This window comes from Anomaloglossus baeobatrachus, chromosome 4 (assembly GCF_048569485.1).
Source record: "Anomaloglossus baeobatrachus isolate aAnoBae1 chromosome 4, aAnoBae1.hap1, whole genome shotgun sequence".
NCBI classification, from domain to species: Eukaryota; Metazoa; Chordata; class Amphibia; order Anura; family Aromobatidae; genus Anomaloglossus; species Anomaloglossus baeobatrachus.
In genome coordinates this window covers 79020612-79036629 of record NC_134356.1, presented here as the reverse complement: position 1 = coordinate 79036629, position 16018 = coordinate 79020612, and the positions used below count along the sequence as shown (strand labels likewise).

At 49.7% G+C, this 16018-nt stretch overlaps 1 protein-coding gene across 2 annotated transcripts in view; it reads right to left on the bottom strand.

The window, feature by feature from the left end:
• SLU7 (spliceosome associated SLU7) overlaps positions 1 to 16018 on the bottom strand; it is a 159348-nt gene that overhangs the window by 121916 nt on the left and 21414 nt on the right. For both annotated transcript variants that reach the window (XM_075344437.1, XM_075344438.1), the window contains exons 4-7: positions 2777 to 2857; positions 2106 to 2270; positions 1839 to 1907; positions 756 to 803 (exon numbers count right to left, since the gene is read on the bottom strand). In XM_075344437.1, coding sequence (XP_075200552.1) covers positions 756 to 803; positions 1839 to 1907; positions 2106 to 2270; positions 2777 to 2857 — 363 coding nt within the window. The remainder of the gene's footprint in view (positions 1 to 755; positions 804 to 1838; positions 1908 to 2105; positions 2271 to 2776; positions 2858 to 16018) is intronic.

Below are 16018 nucleotides of genomic sequence, written 5' to 3'. Positions count from 1 at the left end.
GCCCCCATCGGTTCTACGAAACGGGCAAATCGCCGCCTGTGGCGCACAACATCGCGCGGATCCGTCACACTAAATTGCCTAGCGACGTCGCTGTGATCAACGAACCGCCTCCTTTCTAAAGGGGCGGTTCGTTCAGCGTCACCGCAGCGCCACTGAACCGCCGCCCAATAGAAGCGGAGGGGCGGAGATGAGCGGGACGAACATCCCGCCCACCTCCTTCTTTCCGCATTGCGGGCGGGATGCAGGTAAGGTGAGGTTCCTCGTTCCTGCGGTGTCACACGTACCGATGTGTGCTGCCGCAGGAATGAGGAATAACATCGTTACTGTAGCAAGCAGCAACGATATTCGAGAATGGACCCCCATGTCACGATGAGCGATTTTGACCGTTTTTTGCGACGATGCAAAATTGCTCATAGGTGTCACACGCAACGGCATCGCTAAACCAACCGGATGTGCGTCACTAATTCCGTGACCCCAACGAGATCGCTTGAGCGATGTCGCAGCGTGTAAAGCAGCCTTAAGAGTTGCTCAATAATTCTGGACACATTTTCCTAAATACAAAACCTCCCTTTTACGTTCTTAAATATTCAGGAGTATTAATCTCTTGGTTTGATTAACAGTATATTCGTTTTTCATTAACAAAACTAATTAAAAATACAAAATTGCCCAATTCTGCACACAGTGTGTATAATGGCAAATCTAAAGGCCAGGCAGGTAGTGCACATTGGATAGACTATCAGGACAGAAGGGCTTACTGTCTGAGCGCTCTGATCCTCTTCTCCCCACTGATGTCTTGGGGAGCTCTGCAGTAAAGAAAGAAAAAACGACAGCTGAAAGACAAGTCACATATAACAAAGACAAAACAAAGCTTCCTTGGCAAGTTACAAAATAATCAAAATGATATATCTAGAATATATTTTGTTAGATCTCGCTAATATGTACTGGGTCTCTGTCTGTGGTGAAATTAAATCCCATTATGTCAGATTTTATTTTCATTTGTATATCACTTGCTAAATGTGATAATCAGACTTCTACACAAGCACCGCAGAGTGGGAGTACAGTGCGGGAAAAGAAATATGTGACGGGGGAAATGTTGACAACCTTCAGTGCTATTCCTTTCACACAACCACATTAATATTCCTATGGTTTGGCATCATGATTAGTGTTGAGCGAGTAGTCGCGAGTACTGTCTGCTACTCGCATATTCGTTACGAGTAGCAGGCACAATGTAAGTCAATGGGAAATACTTGCTAAGTAGCGAGTAACCCGAAAGCCGTACTTTTCGTGTGAGTAGCAAATAGTATGGATTTCGGGTTACTCACTACTGAGCGAGTATTTCCCACTGACTTACATTGTGCCCGCTACTCATAACAAATATGAGAGTAGCGGACAATGCTCGCTAACAGCATAGCGAGTACTAATAGTTACTCGCTCAACACTAATCATGATGTCTGATAATTTGTGGATGCCAACACACCACTTTTGTGGCTTGAAATTACAATGTACAATGAGTCAAAAATTAAGAAAACAAAATCTTTTCTTTAACCCATTAAACCAGGGAATTTTCAGTTTTTTTTGTGCCTTCATCTTTTTCTCCTATTCTTCTAAGAGGCATAACTTTATTTTTGTGTTGTATGAGGACTTGCATTTGTGGGACAAATTCTAACATTGAATGACACCATTCATTTTACCATATAAATGTACTGAAAAATTGAAAAATGCTAAAAGTGTAGTGAAACTGGAGGAAAAAAAAATGCAGTTCCACCATTGTTATTTGGGATTTCTTATAGTGTGCACTTGAGGGTCAAAATATACTTGGCCAATTTCATTTTTCTCACCACTTGTTCGGAAAGTTTTCCTGAAGCCAGTTCCTCTTGAAGCTTTTGAGCCTTCAAGGTGCGTTTTGCCTTGAAAAATAAATTAGGGACAAAAACAAAAAATAAGTCATTTATTGTCCTGTATTAACATGTGCGCTATATCAATACCAATAAGCATCTTGAAAATGATTGTAAGGGATAAGAATAAAAAAGAAAAATTGCAGCACGACACATCTGGTTATTGTTACTATAGTGATCTGAAAAATGACATAAAAGCATCAGTATTACCAGGTCAACTTTGGCATGTTCCTCAACAATTCTCATATGTTCCTCTGGATTGTACCCGTTCCACCGATCTCTCTTGCCGTCGTAGTCCAGCATGAGCTGCGGTTGCTCAAACTCATCTGCGGCAATGTTGGCGCCATTGAACTTCGCTCCGACTCGTCGAGGTCTCTGGCAAGGAAATATTAATAAGCTGATGAAGAACCAAATGTGTAATTAGTTGGGATGATTGAATATCACAAATATTCAGCAATATTCAGCTTCGCGAATTATTCGACAAATAGGTCGCCGCTATGCGAATATTCGATGCGCAATGCAAGTCTATGGGAATCCCGAATAGTTGCTATTCGGCAACTATTATAGTTTCCCATAGTCTTACATTGCGCATCAAATATTCGTAAATAGTCGAATAGCGCCGACCTATTCGTCGAATATTGGCGTAGGCGAATATTTGAGGTATTCAATCACCCCTAGTAATTAGTGTATGTGAGAATAACACCAAATCGGGACAGTCTTAATTTTATCCCCAAAATATATATAGTATAAAGAGTAAAATTCTAAAACCGTGTAGTGGATGTCGTAGCTGATGACTAGAAAACTTGCCTACAACTATTGGATTTTCTAAACTTGGCAACAGATCAACAACACTAATAGAATAAGTAATAAAGCCAACTCACCTCAAAGCAATCTTTTTTCTGATGAGTCATAGAACCACAGTTCTCACAAGCCCCTTGGCGATATTTTGTAGCAATTGTGCCCTAAAGGGTAAAAAGCCATAAAGACTGTTTTACATGACTCTCCCAGAGGCAGCTTTCACTGGTTGTGGCTTGTGGCTTGAATGAGATGTAAATAGGTGGACACTTGAAATATCAAAGCACATAACGGGCTGGTAGAGACAAATGTAAACCTTATACAACACTTACAGGACTGGTGAAAAGTCTGGACTCGCCAATTCATTCAATGCTTTTCCTTTTTATTGGAATGTGCACATTGCAGATTCAGACTTAAGGCAACAAAACAATGAAGGAATATACAGAAACAGAGTAAAGAAACGTGAAACAAACCAAACTAAGTGTTAAAACTTAAGATTCCTCAAAGTACTCCCCTTTTATCCGAATTACAAATTTACACCCCTTTGGCATTTTCTCAAGAAGCTTCATCAGGTCACCTGGAATGGCTTCCAATAAATAGGTACAGTGGTACCTTGCTTAACGAGAACAATCCGTTCTGGGACTGTGCTTGTTAACCAAGTTACTCGTTCAGCAAAGCAAGATTTCACATAGGAAATCATTGCAATGCAGACAATTCGTTCCACAACTTGTTAAATGTCCCATCCTGGTCCCCTATTGTGCCATTCCACACATGCACAAACACGTACAAACACGTACAAACACGTACAAACACGTACAAACACGTACAAACACGTACAAACACGTACAAACTCACACAAACACGTACAAACTCACACAAACTCACACAAACTCACACAAACTCACACAAACTCACACAAACTCACACAAACTCACACAAACTCACACAAACTCACACAAACTCACACAAACTCACACAAACTCACACAAACTCACACAAACTCACACAAACTCACACAAACACACACAAACACAAAAGCACACGCACATATTTTATGCTCACCTTCCCTTCCGTTCCATCGCCAGTCTCTTGGGACTTGCTGTTCTCCGGTGCGGGCTGTGTATCGGGTAATCATAACGACAAGGGCGGAACTTCCTGACAGAGCACTGACGTCAAAGGCAGGAGCCGCTTGCCTCTTGATTGGCCAGCGCGCTGCCTTTGACAAGCGGTGACAGGAACCAGGAAGTTCCTGCTTCGTTGCTATGGATGCCGATGCCTGGAGTGGAGCGGAGCAGAGCAGAGTGGCGCACTACAGGACCCAGGAGGCCGGCGATGAAACGGAAGGTACACATATTATATGCTCACCTTACCTTCCGTTCCACCGCCGGCCTCATGGTACTTGTAGTTCGCCACGATGTACGCGGGAACTACAAGAACCATGAGGCCGGCGGTGGAACGGAAGGTAAGGTGAGCATAATACTGTATGTGTGTGCGTGCGTGTGTGTTTGTGCGTACATGTGTGTGTTTGTGTGGACTGCAAGAGCGGGTCAGAGCGCGGTGGATGGACGGAACCGGAAGTGTGTGCGGTGAGAATTTCGCTCGTACAGCAAAGCTTTCTCGTAAAGTGGGTTACAAATTTACAGGAAGCTTTGCTTGTTAAGCAAAATTCTCGTTAAGTGGGTTGGTTACTCGTTAAGCGAGGTACCACTGTATATCCTTTCAAAAGTTAATTAGTGGAATCACCAACCTTCAGAATCTTTGACCATCAGGTGTTTTTGCAGAGACCATGCTATTACACTGCCGAGCCCTATTCCAGAAATGCTCTAAACCAGAATACGGCAAGAACCACTCAAGAAAAAGAAACAATGGTCTATCATTAAATCTGAAGAGAATCTGTCAGCAGAAGTTCATCCCCACACTATTTATATGCGCATGTAATGCTTTAAAAAAAAAAAAAAAAAGTCAGACAATCCTTTTACATGGCCAGTCCACATTTGAATTGATATGCAAATGAGCTGAAGGAGTACGGGCGATGTGAAGGCGCTGTCACACCACTTCTATTCCCCACTTCCTCCTCCACGATGTCACAGGGCATAGAGACTTATTCAACAGAGGCCATGTACGGGAATTGGTGGACTTGTCTTTGAAAGATCTACATGTACATAGAAATAGTTTGGGGGTGAAATCCTGCTGATAGATTTCCTTCAAGACAAGAAGGGAAATTGCTAGAACCTTGAAGGTATACTCAGGTGCAGTCTTGAAAACCATCAATTGCTATGCTGAAACTGAATCAAATGACGGCCACCGCATTAAAATGAAGACCAAGAATTACCTCTTATGCAGAGCACATTAGAGTTACTAGTTTTAATAAAGGAACATTGACAACACCTCAGAGAACAGCCCTTGTAAATGATGCACAGACATCGAGTAGCAGACACATCTCAACATGAAGTGACCAGAGGTGATGGTGACAAGCAGGCCTTTATGGTAGAATTGCTGCAAAAAAAAAGTCAATAGTGAGGACCACAAACAAGATGAAAGAAGGGAATTTTGTTACTTACCGTAAATTCCTTTTCTTCTAGCTCCTATTGGGAGACCCAGACGATTGGTGTATAGCACTGCCTCCGGAGGCCACACAAAGCAATTACACTAAAAAGTGCAAGGCCCCTCCCCTTCTGGCTATACACCCCCAGTGGGATCACTGGCTCACCAGTTTTAGTGCAAAAGCAAGAAGGAGGAAAGCCAATAACTGGTTTAAACAAATTCACTCCGACGTAACGTCGGAGAACTGAAAACCATTCAACATGAACAACATGTGTACCCGAAAAACAACCAAAAATCCCGAAGGACAACAGGGCGGGTGCTGGGTCTCCCAATAGGAGCTAGAAGAAAAGGAATTTACGGTAAGTAACAAAATTCCCTTCTTCTTCGGCGCTCCATTGGGAGACCCAGACGATTGGGACGTCCAAAAGCTGTCCCTGGGTGGGTAAAGAAATACCTCATGTTAGAGTTGCAAGACAGCCCTCCCCTACGGGGAGGCAACTGCCGCCTGCAGGACTCTTCTACCTAGGCTGGCGTCCGCCGAAGCATAGGTATGCACCTGATAATGTTTGGTGAAAGTGTGCAGACTCGACCAGGTAGCTGCCTGGCACACCTGTTGAGCCGTAGCCTGGTGTCGTAGTGCCCAGGACGCACCCACGGCTCTGGTAGAATGGGCCTTCAGCCCTGATGGAACCGGAAGCCCAGCAGAACGGTAGGCTTCAAGAATTGGTTCTTTGATCCATCGAGCCAGGGTGGCCTTGGAAGCCTGCGACCCTTTGCGCTTACCAGCGACAAGGACAAAGAGTGCATCCGAACGGCGCAGGGGCGCCGTGCGGGAAATGTAGATTCTGAGTGCTCTCACCAGATCTAACAAATGTAAATCCTTCTCATAGCGATGAACTGCATGAGGACAAAAAGAAGGCAAAGAGATATCCTGATTAAGATGAAACGAGGATACCACCTTCGGGAGAAACTCCTGAATGGGTCGCAGCACTACCTTGTCCTGGTGGAAGACCAGGAAGGGAGCCTTGGATGACAGCGCTGCTAGCTCAGACACTCTCCGAAGAGATGTGATCGCTACCAAAAAAGCCACTTTCTGTGATAGTCTAGAAAGTGAAACCTCCCTCAGAGGCTCGAAGGGCGGCTTCTGGAGGGCAACCAGTACCCTGTTCAGATCCCATGGATCTAACGGCCGCTTGTACGGGGGTACGATATGACAAACCCCCTGCAGGAACGTGCGTACCTTAGAAAGTCGTGCTAGACGCTTCTGAAAAAAGACGGATAGCGCCGAGACTTGCCCTTTAAGGGAGCCGAGCGACAAACCTTTTTCTAACCCAGATTGCAGGAAAGAAAGAAAAGTAGGCAATGCAAATGGCCAGGGAGACACTCCCTGAGCAGAGCACCAGGATAAGAATATCCTCCACGTTCTGTGGTAGATCTTAGCGGACGTGGGCTTCCTAGCCTGTCTCATGGTGGCAACGACCCCTTGGGATAATCCTGAAGACGCTAGGATCCAGGACTCAATGGCCACACAGTCAGGTTCAGGGCCGCAGAATTCCGATGGAAAAACGGCCCTTGGGACAGCAAGTCTGGTCGGTCTGGTAGTGCCCACGGTTGGCCGACCGTGAGATGCCACAGATCCGGATACCACGCCCTCCGTGGCCAGTCTGGGGCGACGAGTATGACGCGGCTGCAGTCGGATCTGATCTTGCGTAGCACCCTGGGCAAGAGTGCCAGAGGTGGAAACACATAAGGGAGCCGGAACTGCGACCAATCTTGCACTAAGGCGTCTGCCGCCAGAGCTCTGTGATCGCGAGACCGTGCCATGAAGGTTGGGACCTTGTTGTTGTGCCGGGACGCCATTAGGTCGACGTCCGGCCTTCCCCAGCGGCGACAGATTTCCTGAAACACGTCCGGGTGAAGGGACCATTCCCCTGCGTCCATGCCCTGGCGACTGAGGAAGTCTGCTTCCCAGTTTTCTACGCCGGGGATGTGAACTGCGGATATGGTGGAGGCCGTGGCTTCCACCCACATCAGAATCCGCCGGACTTCCTGGAAGGCTTGCCGACTGCGTGTCCCCCCTTGGTGGTTGATGTATGCCACCGCTGTGGAGTTGTCCGACTGAATTCGGATCTGCCTTCCTTCCAGCCACTGCTGGAAGGCTAGTAGGGCAAGATACACTGCTCTGATTTCCAGAACATTGATCTGAAGGGTGGACTCCTGCTGGGTCCACGTACCCTGAGCCCTGTGGTGGAGAAAAACTGCTCCCCACCCTGACAGACTCGCGTCTGTCGTGACCACCGCCCAGGACGGTGGTAGGAAGGATCTTCCCTGTGATAATGAGGTGGGAAGAAGCCACCACTGCAGAGAGTCCTTGGCCGTCTGGGAAAGGGAGACTTTCCTGTCCAGGGATGTTGACTTCCCGTCCCATTGGCGGAGAATGTCCCATTGAAGTGGGCGCAGATGAAACTGCGCAAACGGAACCGCCTCCATTGCCGCCACCATCTTCCCGAGGAAGTGCATGAGGCGTCTTAAGGAGTGCGACTGACTTTGAAGGAGAGCCTGCACCCCCGTCTGTAGTGACCGCTGCTTGTCCAGCGGAAGCTTCACTATCGCTGAGAGAGTATGAAACTCCATGCCAAGATACGTCAGTGATTGGGTCGGTAACAGATTTGACTTTGAGAAGTTGATGATCCACCCGAACGTCTGGAGAGTCTCCAGTGCAACGTTCAGGCTGAGTTGGCATGCCTCCTGAGAGGGTGCCTTGACAAGTAGATCGTCCAAGTAAGGGATCACAGAATGTCCCTGAGAGTGCAAGACTGCTACCACTGCCGCCATGACCTTGGTGAACACCCGTGGGGCTGTCGCCAGACCAAATGGCAGAGCTACGAACTGAAGATGGTCGTCTCCTATCACGAAACGTAGAAAGCGTTGGTGCTCTGTAGCAATCGGCACGTGGAGATAAGCATCTTTGATGTCTATTGATGCTAGGAAATCTCCTTGAGACATTGAGGCAATGACTGAGCGGAGGGATTCCATCCGGAACCGCCTGGCGTTCACATGCTTGTTGAGCAGTTTTAGGTCCAGAACAGGACGGAATGAGCCGTCCTTTTTTGGCACCACAAAGAGATTGGAGTAAAAACCTTGTCCTTGTTCCCGAAGAGGAACAGGGACCACCACTCCTTCTGCTCTTAGAGAATGCACCGCCTGCAGAAGGGCATCTGCTCGGTCGGGATGTGGGGAAGTTCTGAAGAACCGAGGCGGAGGACGAGAACTGAACTCTATCCTGTACCCGTGAGACAAAATGTCTGTTACCCACTGGTCTTTGACCTGTGGCAGCCAAATGTCGCAAAAGCGGGAGAGCCTGCCACCGACCGAGGATGCGGAGGGAGGCGGCCGAAAGTCATGAGGCAGCCGCCTTGGAAGCAGTACCTCCGGCTGCTTTCTTGGGGCGTGAGTGAGACCGCCAGGAATCAGAGCTCCTTTGCTCTTTCTGAGTCCCTTTGGACGAGGAGAATTGGGACTTGCCCGAGCCTCGAAAGGACCGAAACTTTGACTGCCACTTCCTCTGTTGAGGTTTGGTTGATCTGGGCTGGGGTAAGGAAGAGTCCTTACCTTTGGACTGTTTAATGATTTCCGCCAATTGCTCACCAAACAGTCTGTCTCCAGATAGTGGCAAGCTGGTTAAACATTTTTTAGAAGCAGAATCTGCTTTCCATTCTTTTAACCACAAGGCTCTGCGCAAAACTACAGAGTTGGCGGATGCCATTGAGGTACGGCTCGTAGATTCTAGTACCGCATTGATAGCGTAGGTCGCAAACGCAGTCATTTGCGTAGTTAAGGACGCCACTTGCGGCACTGCTGGACTTAAGAAAGAGTCCACCTGTGCCAGACCAGCTGAAATAGCTTGGAGCGCCCACACGGCCGCGAATGCTGGAGCAAACGACGCGCCAATAGCTTCATAGACAGATTTCAACCAAAGGTCCATCTGTCTGTCATTGGCATCTTTAAGTGAAGCCCCATCCTCCACTGCAACTATGGATCTAGCTGCAAGCCTGGATATTGGAGGGTCCACTTTTGGACACTGGGTCCAGCGCTTGACCACGTCAGGGGGAAAGGGATAACGTGTATCCTAAAGACGTTTGGAAAAACGCTTGTCCGGATAAGCATGGTGTTTCTGGATTGATTCTCTGAAGTCAGAGTGGTCCAGAAAAGTACTCAATTTACGCTTGGGATACAGGAAATGGAATTTCTCCTGCTGGGCAGCTGCCTCCTCAGCTGAAGGGGCTGGTGGAGAAATATCCAGCAGCCTATTGATGGCCGCTATAAGGTCGTTTACCATGGCGTCACCATCTGGCGTATCCAAATTGAGTGCGGTGTCAGGACCAGACTCCTGATCACCCACCTCTGTCTCATCATATAGAGACCCTTCTCGCTGAGACCCTGACCCGCGTGACGACGTGGAGGGTCTCTCCCAGCGAGCTCTCTTAGGCGGCCTGGGATTGTCATCAGAATCAGAGCCCTCAGCCTGTGATGCCTGGGACCCCCTCGAAGTACGGATTAGTTCCAACTGAGGGGGACCTGGGAACATAGCCACAGCAGAGTCCATGGTCTGAGCCACTGGCCTGGACTGCAAGGTCTCCAGGATTTTTGTCATAGTCACAGACATTTTATCAGCAAAGACTGCAAATTCTGTCCCCGTCACCGGGGCAGGGTTCACAGGCGCCTCTGCCTGGGCTACCACCACCATATGCTCTGGCTGACGAAGTGCCACTGGGACTGAACATTGCACACAATGAGGGTCGTTGGAGCCTGCTGGTAGATTAGCCCCACATGCTGTACAAGCAGAGTATACAGCCCGTGCCTTGGCACCCTTGCGTTTTGTGGATGACATGTTGCTGTCTCCTCAGAGCAATATAGGGGTATACAGCCAAGAAGCGACCGTACAGTGCAGTATATATATATATATATATCTGGTACAGGAAAAAGTACACCAATACACACTGTGGCACTAGTGGGGCCAGCACTAATGTGCTGCTTACCGCCCGCTAAACGCGGGTGTGTGGTCGCCAGAAATCCCTAGTCTGGGTCTCCCAGAGCCTGTGTCCGTCCTACAGCCAGACTGCATGCAGGAATGGCTGCCGGCGTCCTGTGGAGGGGGGGGCGGGCCCTGGGCGTGCTCAGACCAAAAGCGGGAAACCTGCGTCCCACTGTGCCTAGTGAGAGGGCTGGAGCATGTAAATAAGGCTCCAGCCCTCGGCGCTGACGATTGCACAGCGTCTGTCCCATTCCCTGATTGACAGGGAGGGGGCGGGAACGAAGCGGAGCTAGGCCGCAAAAGCCGGGGACTAAATTTATAAGCGCCGCCGCCGTAAAAGCGCGGTCGGCGCTAAGTCCCCGGCGCACTACAAGTCCCAGCCGCGCCGCCGCTCCGAGAGTGGCCGGCGCGGTAGTTCCCAGCACATGAATCCACACAGCTAAGCTGCTGTGATCCAAGCCCAGCGTGGAGCGCTACTGTCCCCGGCGCACTAACACACCCAGCAAGTCTGGCGTGTGCGTGCCTGTCTGTACGGGGACACAGAGTACCTGAAAGTTGCAGGGCCTTGTCCCTGAACGGTACCCCGGCTCCTTATCCAGCAGGTTCAATGGGTCTGTGGACGGAGCCCGGCCTCAGGGCTTGGAGGCCAGTAAGATCCCACTTCCTCAGAGCCCCTCAGGGGGATGGGGAAGGAAAGCAGCATGTGGGCTCCAGCCTCTGTACCCGCAATGGGTACCTCAACCTTACAAACCACAAGTGGGGTGAGAAGGGAGCATGCTGGAGGCCCTAGTATGGGCCCTCTTTTCTTCCATCCGATATAGTCAGCAGCTACTGCTGACTAAACAGTGGAGCTATGCGTGGATGTCTGACCTCCTTCGCACAAAGCAGAAAACTGGTGAGCCAGTGATCCCACTGGGGGTGTATAGCCAGAAGGGGAGGGGCCTTGCACTTTTTAGTGTAATTGCTTTGTGTGGCCTCCGGAGGCAGTGCTATACACCAATCGTCTGGGTCTCCCAATGGAGCGCCGAAGAAAGACTTATTTGGGCCAAACAACACAATGACTTGATACTATCAGTGGAAAGCTGGACATCGGACTCAGGAGTCAGAATTTGAGACTTTTGCTGCCAACAGCCATGTTTTTGTAAGAGGTAGAATAGGGGAGTGTGCTTTACGTATGCCAACCACATGCGTGAGCATCGCTGTGCTTGGGTATGCTGGTTGCTCGGCCCAATACGAGCTGCTTGCAATGTTTGAATGGCTCACATTGGGGATAACAGCAGCGTGATCAGATGTAGTGTGCACCAAAAAAAACAAAACAAAAAAAAAACAAAAACCCGACTACGGAAGTGTTCCATTTATGGCTGGCTGTATGTGGACACAGACACGAACTGCCCATTCAGTGACTTACAATGGGGTTCAGATTAAGTCTGCGCCCTGAACAAATCTTTATCTAAGGCACGTTTCACATGTCAGTGAAACACAGACATTCTTCACTGACGTGTAAAACACGCACATGTCCCTCCGTATGCCGTGATTCACGGCACACGTGGGTTGTCCATGTGCAATCCGTGATTGCATATGGACATTACTCACCCGTCTTCACTGCTGCTGTCGATGGTGCTGATCTCCTCGGGTCTGCAGCGTCCACCCACCGCTCTCAGCACCAACTTCCTGGTCGGGTTTTCCTGCTCTCATGAATATTCATGAGCCAGGCAGAAACTGCCGAGAACAGAGGCTGCAGAGCGAATCGCAGGCAAGGTAAGTTGAAAATATTGAATATGTCCGTGATTTTCTGGTACGAGGTTCACTGATCACACACGGATCACACCATAGTGTGGTCCGTGGGTCATCAGTGATGCCAGAAAAAAAATGACTTGTCTCCGTGCAGAATCACGGCCAAGGGTGTACGCTGCACGGAGACACGTTCAGTGAAAAATCACTGATGTGTGAGCAGACCCATTGATTAGAATGGGTCTGCGTATGTCAGTGATTCTGGTACGTTTTAAAAGAAGGGAATTTTGTTTACTTACCGTAAATTCCTTTTCTTCTAGCTCCAATTGGGAGACCCAGACAATTGGGTGTATAGCTACTGCCTCCGGAGGCCACACAAAGTATTACACTTAAAAGTGTAAGGCCCCTCCCCTTCTGGCTATACACCCCCCCGTGGGATCACGGGCTCCTCAGTTTTAGTGCAAAAGCAAGAAGGAGGAAAGCCAATAACTGTTTTAAATACAAATTCAACCCGAGAAACAGCCTCGGAGAACTGAACTGTTCAACATGAACAACATGTGCACCCGAAAAAAACAAACTTCCTAAGAAAACAGGGCGGGTGCTGGGTCTCCCAATTGGAGCTAGAAGAAAAGGAATTTACGGTAAGTAAACAAAATTCCCTTCTTCTTTGTCGCTCCTAATTGGGAGACCCAGACAATTGGGACGTCCAAAAGCAGTCCCTGGGTGGGTAAAAGAATACCTCGTGATAGGGCCGTCAAACAGCCCTTTCCTACAGGTGAGCCACCGCCGCCTGAAGGACTTGTCTACCTAGGCCGGCATCCGCCGAAGCGTAGGTATGCACCTGATAATGCTTGGTAAAAGTGTGCAGACTCGACCAGGTAGCCGCCTGGCACACCTGCTGAGCCGTAGCCTGGTGCCGTAATGCCCAGGACGCACCCACGGCTCTGGTAGAATGGGCCTTCAGTCCTGATGGAATCGGAAGCCCAGCCGAACGGTAGGTGTGAAGAATTGGTTCCTTGATCCACCGCGCAAGGGTGGATTTGGAAGCTTGCGACCCTTTACGCTGACCAGCGACAAGGACAAAGAGTGCATCCGAGCGGCGCAGAGACGCCGTGCGGGAAATGTAGATCCTGAGTGCTCTCACCAGATCCAATAAATGCAAACCCTTTTCAAATTGGTGAACTGGATGCGGACACAAAGACGGTAAAGTGATATCTTGATTGAGATGAAAGGAAGATACCACCTTGGGAAGAAATTCTGGAATTGGACGCAGAACTACCTTGTCCTGGTGAAACACCAGGAATGGAGATCTGCATGATAACGCCGCCAGCTCGGACACTCTCCGAAGAGACGTGACCGCCACTAGAAAGGCCACTTTCTGTGAAAGACGAGAAAGGGAAACCTCCTTCATAGGCTCGAAAGGCGGCTTCTGGAGAGCAATTAGAACCTTGTTCAGGTCCCAGGACTCCAACGGCCGCTTGTAAGGGGGGACGATATGACAAACCCCTTGCAGGAACGTGCGTACCTGAGGAAGTCGCGCCAGGCGTTTCTGAAAAAATACGGATAGCGCGGAGACTTGACCTTTAAGGGAGCCAAGCGACAAACCTTTTTCCAACCCAGACTGCAGGAAGGAAAGAAAAGTAGGCAATGCAAAAGGCCAGGGAGAAACTCCCTGAGCAGAGCACCAAGATAGGAATATCCTCCACGTCCTGTGGTAGATCCTGGCGGAGGATGGCTTCCTAGCCTGTCTCATGGTGGCAACCACTTCATGAGATAAACCTGAGGCCGCTAGGATCCAGGACTCAATGGCCACACAGTCAGGTTCAGGGCCGCAGAATTCAGATGGAAAAATGGCCCTTGAGACAGCAAGTCTGGACGGTCTGGTAGTGCCCACGGATGGCCTACCGTGAGGTGCCACAGATCCGGGTACCACGACCTCCTTGGCCAGTCTGGAGCGACGAGAATGGCGCGGCGGCAGTCGGACCTGATTTTGCGGAGCACTCTGGGCAACAATGCCAGAGGTGGGAACACATACGGTAGCCGGAACTGCGACCAATCTTGAACTAAGGCGTCTGCCGCCAGAGCTCGGTGATCGTGAGACCGTGCCATGAAAACCGGGACTTTGTTGTTGTGCCGTGACGCCATCAGGTCGACGTCCGGCATCCCCCAGCGGCGACAGATCTCCTGAAACACGTCCGGGTGAAGGGACCATTCCCCTGCGTCCATGCCCTGGCGACTGAGAAAGTCTGCTTCCCAGTTTTCTACGCCTGGGATGTGAACTGCGGATATGGTGGATGCCGTGTGTTCCACCCACGTCAGAATCCGCCGGACTTCCTGGAAGGCTTGCCGACTGCGTGTTCCCCCTTGGTGGTTGATGTATGCCACCGCTGTGGAGTTGTCCGACTGAATTCGGATCTGCTTGCCTTCCAGCCACTGTTGGAAGGCTTGTAGGGCAAGATAGACTGCTCTGATTTCCAGAACATTGATCTGAAGGGTGGACTCTTTCCGAGTCCACGTACCTTGAGCCCTGTGGTGGAGAAACACTGCTCCCCACCCTGATAGACTCGCATCTGTCGTGACCACCGCCCAGGATGGGGGTAGGAACGACTTTCCTTTTGACAATGAGGTGGGAAGAAGCCACCACCGGAGAGATTCCTTGGCTGCCTGAGAGAGGGAGACCTCCCTGTCGAGGGACGTCGACTTCCCGTCCCATTGGCGGAGAATGTCCCATTGTAATGGACGCAGATGAAACTGCGCAAAAGGAACTGCTTCCATTGCTGCTACCATCTTCCCTGGGAAGTGCATGAGGCGCCTCAAGGGGTGCGACTGGCCCTGCAGGAGAGATTGCACCCCTGTCTGTAGCGAGCACTGTTTGTCCAGTGGAAGCTTCACTATCGCTGAGAGAGTATGAAACTCCATGCCAAGATATATTAGTGATTGGGTCGGGGTTAGATTTGACTTTGAAAAGTTGATGATCCACCCGAAACTCTGGAGAGTCTTCAGTGCCACGTTCAGGCTGTGTTGGCATGCCTCTTGAGAGGGTGCCTTGATAAGTAGATCGTCTAAATACGGGATCACAGAGTGACCTTGCGAGTGCAGGACTGCTACTACTGCTGCCATGACCTTGGTGAAGACCCGAGGGGCTGTCGCCAGCCCGAAAGGTAGAGCTACGAACTGCAGGTGTTCTCTTCCTATAACGAAGCGTAGAAAACGCTGATGCTCTGGCGCAATCGGCACGTGGAGATAAGCATCCTTGATGTCTATTGATGCTAGGAAATCTCCTTGAGACATTGAGGCGATAACGGAGCGGAGAGATTCCATCCGGAACCTCCTGGTTTTTACGTGTTTGTTGAGCAGCTTTAGATCCAGGACGGGACGGAACGACCCGTCTTTCTTTGGCACCACAAACAAATTTGAGTAAAAACCGTGGTCTTGTTCCTGAAGAGGAACGGAAGTCACCACTCCTTCCGCCTTTAGAGCGGACACCGCTTGCAGCAGAGCATCGGCTCCGTCGGGCGGTGGAGAAGTTCTGAAGAAACGAGTTGGAGGACGAGAGCTGAACTCTATCCTGTACCCGTGAGACAGAATGTCTCTCACCCAACGGTCTTTGACCTGTGACAGCCAAATGTCGCCAAAGCGGGAGAGCCTGCCACCGACCGAGGATGCGGAGAGAGGAGACTGAAAGTCATGAGGAAGCCGTCTTGGTAACGGTTCTTCCGGCTGGCTTTTTTGGGCGTGATTGAGTCCGCCAAGAATCTGAGCTCCTCTGATCCTTTTGAGTCCTTTTGGACGAGTAGAATTGGGACCTGCCTGAGCCTCGAAAGGACCGAAAACCAGACTGTCCCCTCCTCTGTTGGGGTTTGTTTTGTCTGGGTTGCGGTAAGGATGAATCCTTACCCTTGGAGTGTTTAATGATTTCATCCAAACGCTCACCAAACAATCGCTCACGAGAAAAAGGCAAACTGGTTAAGCACTTCTTGGAAGAAGAATCTGCCTTCCATTCTCTCAACCACAGGGC